General features: G+C 42.8%; 2 protein-coding genes across 3 annotated transcripts in view; both read left to right on the forward strand.

Annotated features, from left to right (window-relative positions):
• The window catches only part of myom3 (myomesin 3), a 78182-nt gene extending 71266 nt beyond the window's left edge, over positions 1-6916 (forward strand). Inside the window, exons 30-37 of one of the 2 annotated variants that reach the window (XR_005042478.1) lie at positions 2587-2674; positions 3467-3505; positions 3973-4078; positions 5039-5202; positions 5494-5605; positions 5753-5775; positions 5894-5949; positions 6286-6643. Coding sequence is in view for 1 of the 2 variants with exons in the window: in XM_021595286.2 (XP_021450961.2) it covers positions 2587-2674; positions 3467-3505; positions 3973-4078; positions 5039-5202; positions 5494-5530; positions 5753-5775; positions 5894-5949; positions 6286-6552 (780 nt within the window). In the remaining variant the exon portion in view is untranslated. Of the gene's footprint in view, positions 1-2586; positions 2675-3466; positions 3506-3972; positions 4079-5038; positions 5203-5493; positions 5606-5752; positions 5776-5893; positions 5950-6285 lie in introns of both variants that reach the window. The other variant, XM_021595286.2, reaches the window with a different exon arrangement.
• Positions 6917-8045: 1129 nt separating this feature from the next.
• LOC110517089 (fatty acid-binding protein 10-A, liver basic) lies at positions 8046-9404 on the forward strand. Its single transcript, XM_021595306.1, has 4 exons — positions 8046-8291; positions 8597-8769; positions 8996-9085; positions 9289-9404. Exons 1-4 carry the CDS (start codon positions 8225-8227, stop codon positions 9337-9339), a joined length of 381 nt encoding a protein of 126 aa, XP_021450981.1. The 5' UTR covers positions 8046-8224; the 3' UTR covers positions 9340-9404.
• The last annotated feature ends 7143 nt before the right edge of the window (positions 9405-16547 follow it).

A 16547-nucleotide genomic window follows, 5' to 3' on the forward strand; every position in this document is an offset into this window, starting at 1 on the left:
TGGAGCATCAGCATTTGTGGGTTTCAATTAGAGGCTCAAAATGGCCAGAAGCAAAGAACTTCTTCTGAAACTCGTCAGTGTCAGAGTCGTGTGTGTATAGGTGGCAGGGAAGTCAGGCGCAGGAGAGTCAAACGGAGTGTAAATGGAGGCTTTTAATAAATGCCCAATTAACATGCTCCAAACACTAATATGTACATACATAAATAAACATGTGTACGAGGACCCGTCGCGCACCTATACAACCAATAAAACAACACTGACATAAAACAATCTCTGACAAAGACATGAAGGGAAACAGAGGGTTAAATACACAACAGGTAATGAATGGAATTTGAAACCAGGTGTGTGGGAAGACGAGACAAAACCAATGGAAAATGAAAAATGGATCAATGATGGCTAGAAGAGCGGTGACATCGACCGCCGAGCACGGCCCGAACAAGGAGAGGCAACGACTTTGGCAGAAGTCGTGACAGTCAGTCTATTCTTGTTCTGAGAAATGAAAGCTATTCCATGCGAGAAATTGCCAAGAAACTGAAGATCTCATACAACGCTGTACGAGATCTACTGTACCTCAATCAGCCAGACTAACCTGTGCCTGTATGTAGCCTCGCTACTGTTATAGTCTCTCTACTGTATGTAGCCTCGCTACTGTTATTTTTCACTGTCTTTTTACTGTTGTATTTATTTCTTTACTTATCTACTGTTCACCTAATACCTTTTTTGTACTGTTGGTTAGAGCCTGAGAGTAAGAATTTCACTGTAAGGTCTACACCTGCTGTATTCGCCGCACGTGACAAATAAACTTTGATTTGATTTGACTACTCCCTTCACAGAACAGCACAAACTGGCTCTAACCAGAATAGAAAGAGGAGTGGGAGGCCCCAGTGCACAACTGAGCAAGAGGACAAGTACATTAGTGTCTAGTTTGAGAAACAGACGCCTCACAAGTCCTCAACTGGCAGGTCCATTAAATAGTACCCGCAAACACCAGTCTCAACGTCAACAGTGAAGAGGCGACTCTGGGATGCTGGCAGTCTAGGCAGAGTTCCTCTGTCCAGTGTCTGTGTTCTTTTACCCATCTTAATATTTTATTTTAATCGGCCAGTCTGAGATATGGCTTTTTCTTTGCAACTCTGCCCAGCATCCCGGAGTCGCCACTTCACTGTTGACGTTGAGACAAGTGTTTTGCAGATATTATTTCATGCTCAGTCCCCTCCTGTACTCCCTGCTCACTCATGACTGCACGGCCAGGCACAACTCCAACACCATCATTAAGTTTGCCGATGACACAACAGTGGTAGGCCTGATCACAGACAACGACGAGACAGCCTATTGGGAGGAGGTTAGAGACCTGGCCGTGTGTGGTGCCAGGACAACAACCACTCCCTCAACGTGATCAAGACAAAGGAGATGATTGTGGACTACAGGAAAAGGAGGACCGAGCACACCCCCATTCTCATCGACGGGCCTGTAGTGGAGCAGGTTGAGAGTGGTGTCCACATCACCAACAAACTAACATGGTCCAAACACACCAAGACAGTCGTGAAGAGGGCACAACAAAACCTATTCCCCCTCAAAAGACTGAAAATATTTGGCATGGGTCCTCCGATCCTCAAAAGGTTCTACAACTGCACCATCGAGAGCATCCTGACAGGTTGCATCAATGCCTGGTATGGCAACTGCTCAGCCTCCGACCACAAGGCACTACAGAGGGTAGTGCGTACGGCCCAGTACATCACTGGGGCCACGCTTCCTGCCATCCAGGAGCTATATACCAGAGGAAGGCCCTAAAAATTGTCAGACTCCAGCCCCCCTAGTCATAGACTGTTCTCTCTGCTACCGCATGACAAGCGGTACCGGAGCGCCAAGTCTAGGTCCAAGAGGCTTCTAAACAGCTTCTACCCCCAATCCATAAGACTCCGGAACATCTAATCAAATGGCTACCCAGACTATTTGCGTCCCCCCCCTCCCCTTTTACGCAGCTGCTGCTCTCTGTTATTATCTATGCATAGTCACTTTAATAACTCTACCTACATTACCTCAATTACCTCGACTAACTGGTTCCCCCACACATTGTCTCTGTACCAGTACCCCCTGTATATAGTCTCGCTATTGTTATTTTACTGCTGCTCTTTAACTACTTGTTATTTTTATTTCTTATTCTTATTTGTATTTTTTTAACTGCATTGTTGGTTAGGGGCTGGTAAGTAAGCATTTCACTGAGGTCTACACCTGTTGTATTCGGCGCATGTGACTAATACAATTGGATTTGATCAGTGATCATCACACACACACAGAGTGTGTCAGAGTGTCTCTACAGTATGAGTGTTTATAGATCATTGCATGATTACCCACCGGGCACACACTGGTTGAATCAACGTTGCTTCCACGTCATTTCAATGAAATTACGGTGAACCAATGTGGAATGGACGTTGAATTGACGTCTGTGCCCTGTGGGTAGGATTGTCTGTGTACAGAAAGTCAAATGTGTTTTGGGTATTCTCAAACCCTGTGTGTATGTGCGTGCTGACGTGCCTGTGTGTGTGTGTCATAATGATTGACTGTTTTCTCTCTGGTGAATCTCAGGTGACTAAGAAGGAGGCAGGCCACTACAAAGCCGTGGCGTCTGATGGTAGAGGACAGGATGTCAGCACACTGGAGTTACTAGATGAAGGTGAGACGTCATGGCACTGTCATGGACAACCACAGACATGGGCCCATGTTTGTAAAGCAATCAGTTTTGCTTCATAGATCCTAATGAATATGATGACTTGGACTGGGGGGGACCTGATCCTAGATCAGCACTAGTACTCTGGGAAGCTTTGTGAGTACGGGCCCCGGTCTAGCCGAAATATCAGGGAAATGTTTAGTCTCTCAAGTTACATTGTTATGAGGCAATTTCAAAGTGCATTATTGTTATGTCTCATGATTATTCTGAAGATGCAGAAACTGAGACTGCACATAGTGTAATATTATGCATAGAGGTTAATGAACATTATAAACTGGGTGTTTGGAGCTCTGAATGCTGATTGGCTGAAAGCCGTAGAATACCAGACCATTTATCACGGGTATGACAAAAAATTACTTCTTACTGTTGGTAACCAGTTTATAATAGCAATAAGGGACCTTGGGTGTTTGTGGTATATGGCCAATATACCACTGCTAATGGCTGCATCCAGGCGTTCATAGAATGTCCTATATGGACTTTGGTCAGCCGGATGGGAGACACTTTTGTTGACTCTTGTTGGCCCCGGCAGGAACACTGTAGACCAATCACAGCGCTTAGAGACCCAGCCCAGAGGTCAGAGGTGAACCAGGGGCCAATAGGGGAACACTCACACGTTGCATCATTGATACGAACAGCCCTTGGCTGTGGGATATTTGCCATGTACCACACCTCCACAGACCTTATCGCTTAAATAGAGCCCAACGTCTGGAGACATAATTATTCTGTCTTTATTTACAGAGTATGACAAGCTCCTACAACTCCTGAGCAAACAGTGTGGTAAGTTCAGCATGGATTTCCTAATACTATTACGGCAACATTTCAGTACCGAAACAGGAGTGACTTCTCAAGCATTCTTATGAACAATTTTTGGATAGGAACAACGAAGTCATTAAATGATGAAGGATCGGACCCTTTTTTTCAATTTTCACCTAAAATGACATACCCAAATCTAACTGCCTGGAACTCAGAAGCAAGGATATGTATTTTCTTGGTACCATTTGAAAGGAAACACTTAGAATTTTGTGGAAATGTGAAAGGAATGTAGGAGAATATAACACATTAGATCTGGTAAAAGATAATAAAGAAAAAAACAACCGTTATTTAGTATTTTTTGTACCGTCTTTCAAATGCAAGAAAAAGGCCATACTGGGCCTGCCCTGTCAACTGTCAATATCCCAACAATGACATTCTGTCACAGAGTATCATCTCTCTGAATTTGACTTTTTCCTCTCTCTGTGGCACAGCGCTGTCTGCAGGCCCAGTGAGGATTCAATGCACTGCTATGGGCTTCAAGCTCTACTGCTCTCTCAAGTACTATATCAGCTACATGAAGACCAGCTGGCACTTCAAGTGAGTTCCCTGGTCTGGCCTCTGTACTCTGCCCTGCCACACGGGCTGTGCTCCAGGCCTACTGTATCCACTTTGTCTACATTATACAGTCAGCCTATGCTATACAGAGTAGGGTGAAGTTGCCCCTAGGCGCTGAGCTTGGGTCAGTTTAGCATTTTCCCCACTAATTGTTAAGGTTGGGATTGGGGGAGGGGAAGTTGATCCTAAATCTGTGTCTATGGGAAACATCATACAGGGAACAGGGACTGGACTTTTATCACCATCTGCTGGCAGCTTTTATGGTTAGCACCAACCACCAACCCTGGTTCTACAGAGTTACGGAGCAGGCAGGCTTTTGTTCTAATCCAGCATTAACACACCTGATTCAAATAATAGACTAATCATTAAGACTTTGATTAGTTGAATCAGCTGTGTTGGTGCCTGTCTGGAGCAAGAGCCTGCACATCCTGTACCTCTCCATTATGAGAGCTGGTGACAACCCAACATGGAAAAAACACATGAATTTCACCTGAACACAGGTGGAGTGTTCCAAAAACACATGTGATCTTATGTGAAGTTAATGTGACAACATGTAACTCGACATGTGATAACACAAAACTACACATGTGAAATCGTGATTTTTCACGTGATTTTTTCTGTAAGGGCACTGCTGTAGCGACATGGTTTGTTGTCTAATTTTAACTCGAGTTGCTTTAGCATTTGTGTTTTTCTTCACATCGCCCCACAGCTTCCTTAGTGAGACAGTCTGAGCCCTTAATCCCAAATCCATCTCATCTCACCACTTTGAAAAAGACCAAACATAGTACAGGCTTTTACAAACAAACTTAGAACTGAACAAGTAAAGCCCTCAGACATAAATAGTCATGGCCTTGAATGGAAGTATCTTTTGTTGGATTTTTAGAAAAACAATATTATATTCTATTGAATTTTATTACCATATTCTATTTCATTGTGTACCAGGGAGAGTAGGATTGACCAGTTGGAGAGGTGTAAGCCTGGCAGCAGTATGCAGAAGCTGTGGGTCGAGGTCTTTGCGCCCACGGAGAACGATAAGGGGAAGTACACTCTGGAGATGTTTGATGGTCAAGAAAAGCACACCCGCTCACTAGACCTATCTGGACAAGGTTAGTCTGACCAGTCTGATTCACTCAAAAAGCACTATCGTCTCAAAGCAGTTAAGCGAAATAGGCTTCATTACAGGGGGTTTTACTGCTTCAGATTCATGTCAATGTCTTCAGAGCTAGAATGTAAACTTCCGAATTGGACTATTATTACTCAGTTATAATTCAATGTGTCTGCAATCTTGATCTACATTCACATCTTCCGAGACAGGCAGTTAATGAATATTACACTCTTCCTAAATACTTTTACAGTAATCTATATTGAATTATCTCTCTCTTTCTCTCTTTAAAAAGCCTTTGCTGATGCTCTGTTGGAATACCAGAGGTTGAAGTAAGTGCAGTACCATATTGATGGTGCGTGCCCAGCATGGCTTGCAGTGGTAAACACTAACACAAACAATTGCAGGTACTATTTGCTATCACTGTTCTCACATGGACAAACAGAAAACGGTTCTTTATTCAATATTGATGAGTTGACATATAGTATGGCAATGGATATGAAACCATTTGCAAATGTATTTACCAGTTTTTACCCTTGCTTTTTGCTACAAAGGCAAGTGGCGGTTGCTGAGAAAAGTGAGTGGCCTACTCTTTCATTGTTTCTTAATAATTGCATTTTCTGTACACTGGAATGATTGAATGAGCTTCCTGTGGATGATTAAAAGGGAGTCAATGTCCTTCTCATTTGCTTTAGATCGGGCCAGGGTGACCAAGGGGCTCCCAGATGTGGTGGCTATCATGGAGAATAAGGTAGGCTAACTTTGGGAAATAATACTGTCCTATTACGTGGTTACCATGTTCACCAGTACTTCATTATCCTTTTACGTCCAATTTGTGTGATTGTACGGTTAGACCAACGAGTAGGAGTGCTGATCTAGGATTAGTTTAGCCTTTTAGATCATAATGAATACAATTAAATGGACAAGGTGGACTGATCTTAGATCAGCATCTTCTCCAATACGTTTTTTTTTTTTAAAATAACCTTACCTGCCCATGTCAACAGTGATAAGTGATATTTGGTAATTTTTCCTATTTACATTAACTGTTGTGAATCATGTCATCTTTATTTCCCTCTCTCCTCCTCAGTCTCTGTGTCTGACCTGCTTCACTGATGGTGACCCTGCCCCAGAGATGTTCTGGCTGAGGAACGACAAAGGCATCGTCTCGGGGGGCCAGTTCAACATCGCCAACGAGAATAAGTGCAGCACTCTGACTGTAAACAACGTGACTAGCGAGGACACGGGCAACTACAGCATCTTTGTGCGCAACCAGTACGGCACTCAGACGGTCAACGTGACCGTGAGCGTGTACAAGCACGGCGAGAAGCCTCCGCCCGATGCAGTGGAGATGTAAGGAAGGAAGGAGTGTTGGTTTTGTTGCCCTAAGAGAGGATTCCAACTGGGCACAGACGTCAATTCAATGTCTTTTCCACGCTGGTTCCACATGATATGGAAACGACGTTGATTCGACCAGTGTGTGCCCAGTGGGTTGTGTTTGTATGGTGGTTCAGCCAGTTAGTTTTCATGGGGTTAAATTAGAGTTACTGAGGAGTGAAATACAAGAAGCAGTTCATTTCTGGCATTAGGATGTAGCAATGACTAAGAAGTTACATGTGCAAGAGGGAATGCGGTCAATTTGTGGCCCAGTCAAAACTGCAACAGCCTGTATTCTTGTGTCATCATACTACCAATAAATATCCCAAGAGTGTCAGCTACAATTTTATGATGTCGCCCCTTTCTTTCTGGAGCAATTAAATAATAGGACCTGTGAGCAGGGACGAGAAAGCTCGGAAGTAGGATTCATTGGCCAAGGCGAACACATTAAATGTTAATTCCATGTCTTGACAGCAGCAGACTTGATCCGAATTCCAATTATCTCCCATGTTGTACTTCACTAGACGTGTCATGTTAGTCATGCACATGGAGCAGATTACAGAGGTGCAACGACACGTGAAGTGCGTTTTTCCACATCAATCTAATTCCTGCTTTGACCTCCGTGTAATGAGGCAACAATCTCGCTCATTCAGAGTCTGCACCTGCAGCTTAAGTAGGTCTATTAGCCTGTTAGCGCTCCACATACAGTATTTGTCATTTCATGCGTCTCTGCAATCGCTTGTGTGCTGCTAATAAAGTCATTTGATCTTGGTGGCTTGACACAGTTTCATTCACCACAACATGCTTCTGATGTTGTTATTGTTTGCACTGTTTGAGACGTCTGCCAGAGGGATTCGTCATTCAATGATTATTAGAAACATCTCGTACAAGTGTGGGCAATTATTATGCGAGCAAATAGTAGCTACAACATGTCTTCTGAACTGATAGAAGAGATTTTGTCCAAGGTGTCATTCACCCATCGCCTGGTTAAACAGTGGAGTAGATTGTTTTTTTAGGAAGATTCCACAGGACATCAGACCTGGGTTCGAATACTATTCAAACAGTTTCAGAGTTTGCTTTAGCCTGCCCGGAGTGCCATATGGTCTGGTTTGCAATTTTGCAACGATTTTAGCGGTTCCATTGTACTAGGCACGCTCGATAAAGCCCAGCTAAAGTATTCAAAATGATTTCATACAGCAATTTAACCCAGGTCTGCATTTAGGACAGTATTGCAAGAAGGGCTCCCCCGAAACAAACTTGAGATCTGTGTGTCAGAAGTTTCAGAATCTATTGGGATGAGTAAAACCCATGCATATGTCATTTTATGACTATATTTTATGGCTATACGATAGCACAGTTCGGACATAACGTACTCTTCCCCATCCCAAGACAACTGGAAGTTGGGGTCATGCCAGACAGAGATGTAAGTGAACTCTGGGTTGTTCAAACAATGAGGAACATTACTTCAGAGGCTGTGTTACTGATTAGACACAGAGGCACAGAGCGGAGCCCCTTCTACCTGCTGATATAAGTAGCTGTGGGGGACACAGTGCCGTTTCTACATTTGTGTTGAGCTTCGCACAGCTGTCTCAGGCTCCTATTGCCCATTTTGGTGAAGGAGGAGAAACCGGACCGGTACAGACACAGACGACATGGCCTTCAGTGGAACGTGGCAGGTGTATGCTCAGGAGAACTACGAGGAGTTCCTCAGGGCCATCTGTGAGTTTCCTAAAGATTCATTACATTGCACCTATAGGGTTGTTTAGGGCTGAATCTGAAATGTATGTGCTTGATTCCTCGTGTCCTCTTTCTCAAAACTCATTGGAGGCTAGAAGATTAATGGTACCTCCCCTCTGACCTTCTCATCTAATGAGTTTTGAAAAGGAGAGAGGATGTAAGGAATCAAGGAAATACAAGAGAGATTCGACTATAGATTCGCAACTATGACCCAAAATGAAAAGGTAGGGTTTGCCTCCATGGGTCCAATCCTAAGCTAATGAGTCAACCTCCTGCCCATCCATCAGCACTCCCAGAAGACGTTATCAAGCTGGCCAAAGACATCAAGCCCGTGACTGAGATCCAGCAGAACGGCAATGACTTCGTCATCACCTCCAAAACTCCTGGCAAGTCCATCACTAACTCCTTCACCATCGGCAAAGAGGCTGACATCACCACCATGGATGGCAAGAAGCTCAAGGTAGGCAATCCCAATTTACCTGTCTGTGGTGAATCTATACATATAAAAGTATTGATTGATTCACTGACATATTGTTAAATCGACAGGTTTCATCTTTGAATTGAAGTCCAGCAATGCTTGGTAGTTTAAAAGTTCTGTCTTATGGATGTTCTGTCTTATGAGGGAGGGGGGTCACTCATTATTGCTACACATTACTGATCGCCTCTCTCTTCTCTGGCCCCTACAGTGCACGGTCAGACTGGCGGGAGGGAAGCTGATGTGCAACACAGACAAATTCACACACATCCAGGAGCTCAAAGGCGGAGAGATGGTTGAGGTAATTTGACCTAATGTTGGTAACACTGAAGAATAACACACTACACATCTGTCAGTACAGTGTGTCAAATATCAGCATATACAGTTGTGACATATGGGGCACAGGTCAAACAAGCTGGCTATTTCTTCCTTAGGTGGTTTTATTTGTATAATAGTGACCTGACCACAGTAACTAAACACTTTTCACTACCTCCCCCATTTCAGACGCTGACAGTGGGCTCTACGTCACTCATCAGGAGGAGCAAAAAGTTGTAAACCTGGAATGGTGGCAGGCAGGGGGGCAGTCCTTGGCTATTTAAATAAACTTGCTTGACGTAAAACGTGTGGTTTATTACGTGTGCTGTGAACATGCTGCTGTGCATCATCTAATACACAGTAAACACTGATTGGATAACAGAAAAGTATTCAATCTACACTACCGGTCAAAAGTCCAACTACCAACTACTCATTGAAGGGTTTTTCTTGCTTTTCACAATTTTCTACATTGTAGAATAATAGTGAAGACATCAAAACTATGAAAAAACACATATAGAATCACGTAGTAACCAAAAAAGTGTTAAACAAATACAAATCTATTTTATATTTGAGATTCTTCAAATAGCCACCCTTTGCGATATTACTGCACGGGTTGGAACTAGAAGCACAAGCATTTCGCTACATTCGCATTAACATCTGCTAACCATGTGTATGAGACCAATACAATGTTATTGTATTTTATTTGCCTTGATGACAGCTTTGCACACTCTTGGCATTCTCTCAACCAGCTTCGACTGGATTGCTTTTCCAATAGTCTTGAAGGAGTTGCTGAGCACTTGTTGGCTGCTTTTCCTTCACTCTACAGCCCAACTCATCCCAAATCACCTCAATTTGGTTGAGTTTTGGGGATTGTGGAGGCCAGGTCATCTGATTCAGCACTTCATCCCTCTCTTTCCTGGTCAATTAGCACTTACACAGCCTGGAGGTGTGTTGGGTCATTGTCCTGTTGAAAACCAAATGATTGTTCCACTAAGCACAAACCAGATGGGATGGTTTATCGCTACAGAATGATGTGGTAGCCATGCTGATTAAGTGTGCCTTTGAATTGTAAATAAATCACAGTGTCACCAGCAAACACCCCCAAGCCACCTCTTCCTCCATGCTTTACAGTGGGAAATACCTATGGGGAGATCATCTGTTCACCCACACCGCATCTCACATAGACACAGCGGTTGGAACCAAAAATCTCTAATTTGGACTCCAGACCAAAGGACAAATTTCCAGCGGTCTAATGTCCATTGCTCGTGTTTCTTGGCCCAAGCAAGTCTCTTCTTCTTATTGGTGTCCTTTAGTAGTGGTTTCTTTGCAGCAATTCGACCATGAAGGTCTGATTCACACAGTCTCCTCTGAACAGTTGATGTTGAGATGTGTCTGTTACATTTATTTGGGCTGCAATTGCTGAGGCTGACTCTAATTCTAATGAACTTTTCAGCAGAGGTAACAGCAGAGGTAACTCTGGTTCTTCCATTCCTGTGGCGGTCCTCATGAGAGCCAGTTTCATCATAGCACTTGATGGTTCTTGATACTGCACTTGAAGAATCTTCAAGAAAATGTTCCGTATTAACTGACCTTCATGTCTTAAAGTAATGATGGACTGTCGTTTCTCTTTGCTTATTTGAGCTGTTCTTGCCATAATATGGACTTGGTCTTTTACCAAATTAGGGATATATTCTGTATACCACCCTACCTTGTCACAACACAAATGATTGGCTCAAACGCATTAAGGAAAGAAATTCCACAAATTAACGTTTAAGAAGGCACACATGTTAATAGATATGCATTCCAGGTGACTACCTCATGAAGCTGGTTGAGAGAATGCCAAGTGTGTCATCAAGGCAAAGCTATCATCAAGGCAAACGGTGGCTATTTGAAGAATATCAAATATAAAGTATATTTACAGTGCCTTGCGAAAGTATTCGGCCCCCTTGAACTTTGCGACCTTTTGCCACATTTCAGGCTTCAAACATAAAGATATAAAACTGTATTTTTTTGTGAAGAATCAACAACAAGTGGGACACAATCATGAAGTGGAACGACATTTATTGGATATTTCAAACTTTTTTAACAAATCAAAAACTGAAAAATTGGGCGTGCAAAATTATTCAGCCCCCTTAAGTTAATACTTTGTAGCGCCACCTTTTGCTGCGATTACAGCTGTAAGTCGCTTGGGGTATGTCTCTATCAGTTTTGCACATCGAGATACTGAAAATTTTTCCCATTCCTCCTTGCAAAACAGCTCGAGCTCAGTGATGTTGGATGAAGAGCATTTGTGAACAGCAGTTTTCAGTTCTTTCCACAGATTCTCGATTGGATTCAGGTCTGGACTTTGACTTGGCCATTCTAACACCTGGATATGTTTATTTTTGAACCATTCCATTGTAGATTTTGCTTTATGTTTTGGATCATTGTCTTGTTGGAAGTCAAATCTCCGTCCCAGTCTCAGGTCTTTTGCAGACTCCATCAGGTTTTCTTCAAGAATGGTCCTGTATTTGGCTCCATCCATCTTCCCATCAATTTTAACCATCTTCCCTGTCCCTGCTGAAGAAAAGCAGGCCCAAACCATGATGATGCCACCACCATGTTTGACAGTGGGGATGGTGTGTTCAGCTGTGTTGCTTTTACGCCAAACATAACGTTTTGCATTGTTGCCAAAAAGTTCAATTTTGGTTTCATCTGACCAGAGCACCTTCTTCCACATGTTTGGTGTGTCTCCCAGGTGGCTTGTGGCAAACTTTAAACAACACTTTTTATGGATATCTTTAAGAAATGGCTTTCTTCTTGCCACTCTTCCATAAAGGACAGATTTGTGCAATATACGACTGATTGTTGTCCTATGGACAGAGTCTCCCACCTCAGCTGTAGATCTCTGCAGTTCATCCAGAGTGATCATGGGCCTCTTGGCTGCATCTCTGATCAGTCTTCTCCTTGTATGAGCTGAAAGTTTAGAGGGACGGCCAGGTCTTGGTAGATTTGCAGTGGTCTGATACTCCTTCCATTTCAATATTATCGCTTGCACAGTGCTCCTTGGGATGTTTAAAGCTTGGGAAATCTTTTTGTATCCAAATCCGGCTTTAAACTTCTTCACAACAGTATCTCGGACCTGCCTGGTGTGTTCCTTGTTCTTCATGATGCTCTCTGCGCTTTTAACGGACCTCTGAGACTATCACAGTGCAGGTGCATTTATACGGAGACTTGATTACACACAGGTGGATTGTATTTATCATCATTAGTCATTTAGGTCAACATTGGATCATTCAGAGATCCTCACTGAACTTCTGGAGAGAGTTTGCTGCACTGAAAGTAAAGGGGCTGAATAATTTTGCACGCCCAATTTTTCAGTTTTTGATTTGTTAAAAAAGTTTGAAATATCCAATAAATGTCGTTCCACTTCATGATTGTGTCCCACTTGTTGTTGATTCTTCACAAAAAAATACAGTTTTATATCTTTATGTTTGAAGCCTGAAATGTGGCAAAAGGTCGCAAAGTTCAAGGGGGCCGAATACTTTCGCAAGGCACTGTATGCCTGCACCATGCCAATGGCCTGGGAGGACGGGACACCATCACTCAACACACCCTGTAACTCTAATTCAAGTAAAATCTGGTATACCCAAATACCTCTCTGCCCCGTTCATGCATCACCAAAGAAGGGTTTTTCTACTCTCTCCAACTAAACAACGTGATTGGTCAATTGGACATGTAATCTACATATTGGTCAAGTTTTTTGTAATTGATTGGGCGTGTTCCTCTGCCCAGACGCATGCCAGATCTTACAACGCCTGGATAGTTGTTTTAAGAATCCGCTAACGACATATGTTATAGCGATCTGTCAGTCGATGACACAGTTGGTGACGTAGTACGCAACCATTGGTTGACGCATGAAACGTCTGAGCAGTAGAACGCGACCATTGACAACTCACATAATTTTTGTATTTGGTTCATACAGTTAGATAGAGGACTGTATCTGTGCGATTAAAGTGTATACCTAATATTGGTTTACCGCCACCTGCAATGCCGGAGAACTGAACCAAATCTTGTGATTTATTTATTGCAGCCAATAGGTGGCGACGATATAGTTTAAAGTAACTTACTAACCATGTGCAACCCAATTTGAAGAAGACAATGCTTTGCTCATTGGCTGATCACTCCCAACCCATAGGAATCCCCACCCAGATGACTAATTTAAAATAGCTGAAGCCCTCAAAGGCAATGTCCATGCTAAAACGTGTTATATACATATAGAGTAGTGTTGTCAACTCTTAATTTATTAGACTAGCACAAAGCGGTTATTTTGAAAGGTGTATATAAATGTTCTTTATCAGCCTTCTGTAATTTGTCTACCCTAAGTGATGTGTTCATAGCTGTGGGAAGTACTGGTGGTGAGGGTGCTGCAGCACCCCCTGATGAATCAAAATTATTATTATTATAATAATAATAATAATAATAATAATAATAATATGTACCAGTCAACAGTTTGGACACCTACTCATTCAAGGGTTTTTCTTTCTTTCTTTTTTTACTATTTTCTACATTGTAGGATAGTGAAGACATCAAAACTATGAAGAAAAAAAACATATGGGATCGGGTAGTAACAAAATATATTTGAGATTCTTCAAAGTAGCCAACCTTTGCCTTTGACAGCTTTGCACATACTTGGCATTCTCTCAACCAGCTTCATGAGGTAGTCACCTGGAATGCTTTTCCAACAGTCTTGGAAGGAGGAGGAGTTCCCACATATGCTGAGCACTTATTGGCTGCTTGTCCTTCACTCTGCGGTCAAACTCATTCCAAACCATCTCAACTGGGTTGAGGTCGGGTGATTGTGGAAGCCAAGTCATCTGATGCAGCACTCCATCACTCTCCTTGGTCAAATAGCCCTTACACAACCTGGAGGTGTGTTTTAGGTCATGTCCTGTTGAAAAACGAATGATAGTCCCACTAAGCGCAAACCAGATGGGATAGCATATCGCTGCAGAATGCTGTGGTAGCCATGCTGGTTTAGTGTGCCTTGAATTCTAAACAAATCACTGACAGTGTCACCATGCTTCAAGGTGGGAACCACACATGGAGAGATCATCCGTTCACCTACTCTGCATCTCACATAGACACGGCGGTTGGAACCAGAAATCTCAAATTTGGACTCAGACCATAGAACAGATTTCCACCAGTCTAATGTCCATTGCTCATGTTTCTTGGCCCAAGCAAGTCTTTTCTTCTTATTGGTGTCCTTTAGTAGTGGTTTCTTTGCAGCAAGTAGACCATAAAGGCCTGATTCACAGTCTCTGAACAGTTATACAATGGCGCCGGAGAAGATGGCTGCCGTTTTACGGTCCCCTAACCAATTGTGCTATTGTGTGTTTAGACAAACTACGATCACGTATGTCATACCAACGGGACATTAAACTGTAATATCTTATGTTTCACCGAGTCGTGGCTGAACGACAACATGAATAAGATGCAGCTGGTGGGTTTTTACGCTGCATCAGCAAGATAGAACAGGGGTGGCGGTCTGTGTATATTTGTTAACAACAGCTGGTGCACGAAATCTAATAGTAAGGAGGTCTCTAGGTTTTGCTCACCTGAGGTAGAGTATCTCATGATAAGCTGTAAACCACACTTTACCAAGAGAGTTTTTCTATGTTCTTCGTAGCTGTCTATTTACCACTACAAACTCAAATCTAAATAGTCCGGTGGTCATTTGATTAATTGTTCAGCAATCTTATGGCTAGGAGGTAGAAGCTGTTAAGGAGCCTTTTGGTCCTAGACTTGGCGCTTCGGTACTGCTTGTAGAGAAAAGTCTATGACTTTGGTGACTGGAGTCTTTGACTATTTTTTGGGGGGACCTTCCTCTGACACATCCTTGTGTAAATACAGTTGAAGTCAGAAGTTTACGTTGGAGTCATTAAAACTCGTTTTTCAACCACTCGACAAATGTCTTGTTAACAAACTATAGTTTTGGCAAGTCGTTTAGGACATCTGCTTTGTGCATGACAAGTAAGTGTTCTAACAATTGTTTACAGACAGATTATTTCACTTAATTCACTGTATCACAATTCCAGTGGGTCAGAAGTTTACCTACACTAAGTTGACTGTGCCTTAACAGCTTGGAAAATTCCAGAAAATTATGTCAAGGCTTTAGAAGCTTCTGATAGGGTAATTTACATCATTTGAGTCAATTGGAGATGTACCTGTGGATGCATTTCAAGGCCTACCTTCAAACTCAGTGCCTCTTTGCTTGACATCATGGGAAAATCAAAAGAAATCAGCCAAGACTTCAGAAAAAAACATTGTAGACCTCCACAAGTCTGGTTCATCCTTGGGAGCAATTTCCAAACGCATGTAGATACCACGTTCATCTGTACAAACAATAGTATGCAAGAATAAACACCATGGGACCACGCAGCCGTCATACCGCTCAGGAAGGAGACGCATTCTGTCCCCAAGAGATGAATATACTTTGGTGCAAAATCTGCAAATCAATCCCAGAACAACAGCAATGGACCTTGTGAAAATGCTAGAGTAAACAGGTACAAAAGCATCTATATCCACAGTAAAACGAGTCCTATATCGACATAACCTGAAAGGCCGCTCAGCAATGAAGCCACTGCTCCAAAACCGCCATAAAAAAGCCAGACTACGGTTTGCAACTACACATGGGGACAAAGATCGTACTTTTTGGAGAAATGTCCTCTGGTCTGTTTGGCCATAATGACCATCGTTATGTTTGGAGGAAAAAGGGGGAGGCTTGCAAGCTGAAGAACACCATTCCAACCGTGAAGCACAGGGGTGGCAGGATCATGTTGTGGGGGTGCTTTGCAGCAGGAGGGACTGGTGCACTTCACAAAACAGATGGCATCACGAGGAGGAAAATTATGTGGATATATTGAAGCAACATCGCAAGACATCAGTCAGGAAGTTAAAGCTTGGTCGTAAATGGGTCTTCTAAATGGACAATGACCCCAAGCATACTTCCAAGGTTGTGGCAAAATGGCTTAAGGACAACAAAGTCAAGGTATTGGAGTGGCCATCACAGAGCCCTGACCTCAATCCCATAGCCAATTAGAGGGCAGAACTGAAAAAGCATATGCGAGCAAGGAGGCCTACAAACCTGACTCAGTTATACCAGCTCTGTCAGGAGGAATGGGCCAAAATTCACCCAACTTATTATGGGAAGCTTTTGGAAGGCCCGCCTTCTGAAACTGTGGACTACAAATCCCATCATTAGGGAGGAGACATAAGTATCTCATTATTATATCCATATCTCTACTGTAACCCTTATTCATGACTCCAATTCCATTGCATTACAATGAGCCATTGGACCTCCCCTTTAACCTTGTGAGGCAAATGACCCGATGCTTCCCAAATGCTCTGTCTAAACGCAAATATGTCTCGCATGCGATACAGTTTTGGAAACACTTGGAACATAATTT

This window comes from Oncorhynchus mykiss, chromosome 3 (assembly GCF_013265735.2).
Source record: "Oncorhynchus mykiss isolate Arlee chromosome 3, USDA_OmykA_1.1, whole genome shotgun sequence".
Classification (NCBI taxonomy): Eukaryota; Metazoa; Chordata; class Actinopteri; order Salmoniformes; family Salmonidae; genus Oncorhynchus; species Oncorhynchus mykiss.

Excerpts from the sequence above, each read along its gene's own strand:
- LOC110517089 (XM_021595306.1), top strand. The coding sequence starts at position 8,225 with ATGGCCTTCAGTGGAACGTGGCAGGTGTATGCTCAGGAGAACTACGAG. Across the intron at positions 8,292-8,596 it reads GGAGTTCCTCAGGGCCATCT|CACTCCCAGAAGACGTTATC; the intron begins GTGAGTTTCCTA and ends CCCATCCATCAG. Across the intron at positions 9,086-9,288 it reads AAGGCGGAGAGATGGTTGAG|ACGCTGACAGTGGGCTCTAC; the intron begins GTAATTTGACCT and ends CCCCCATTTCAG.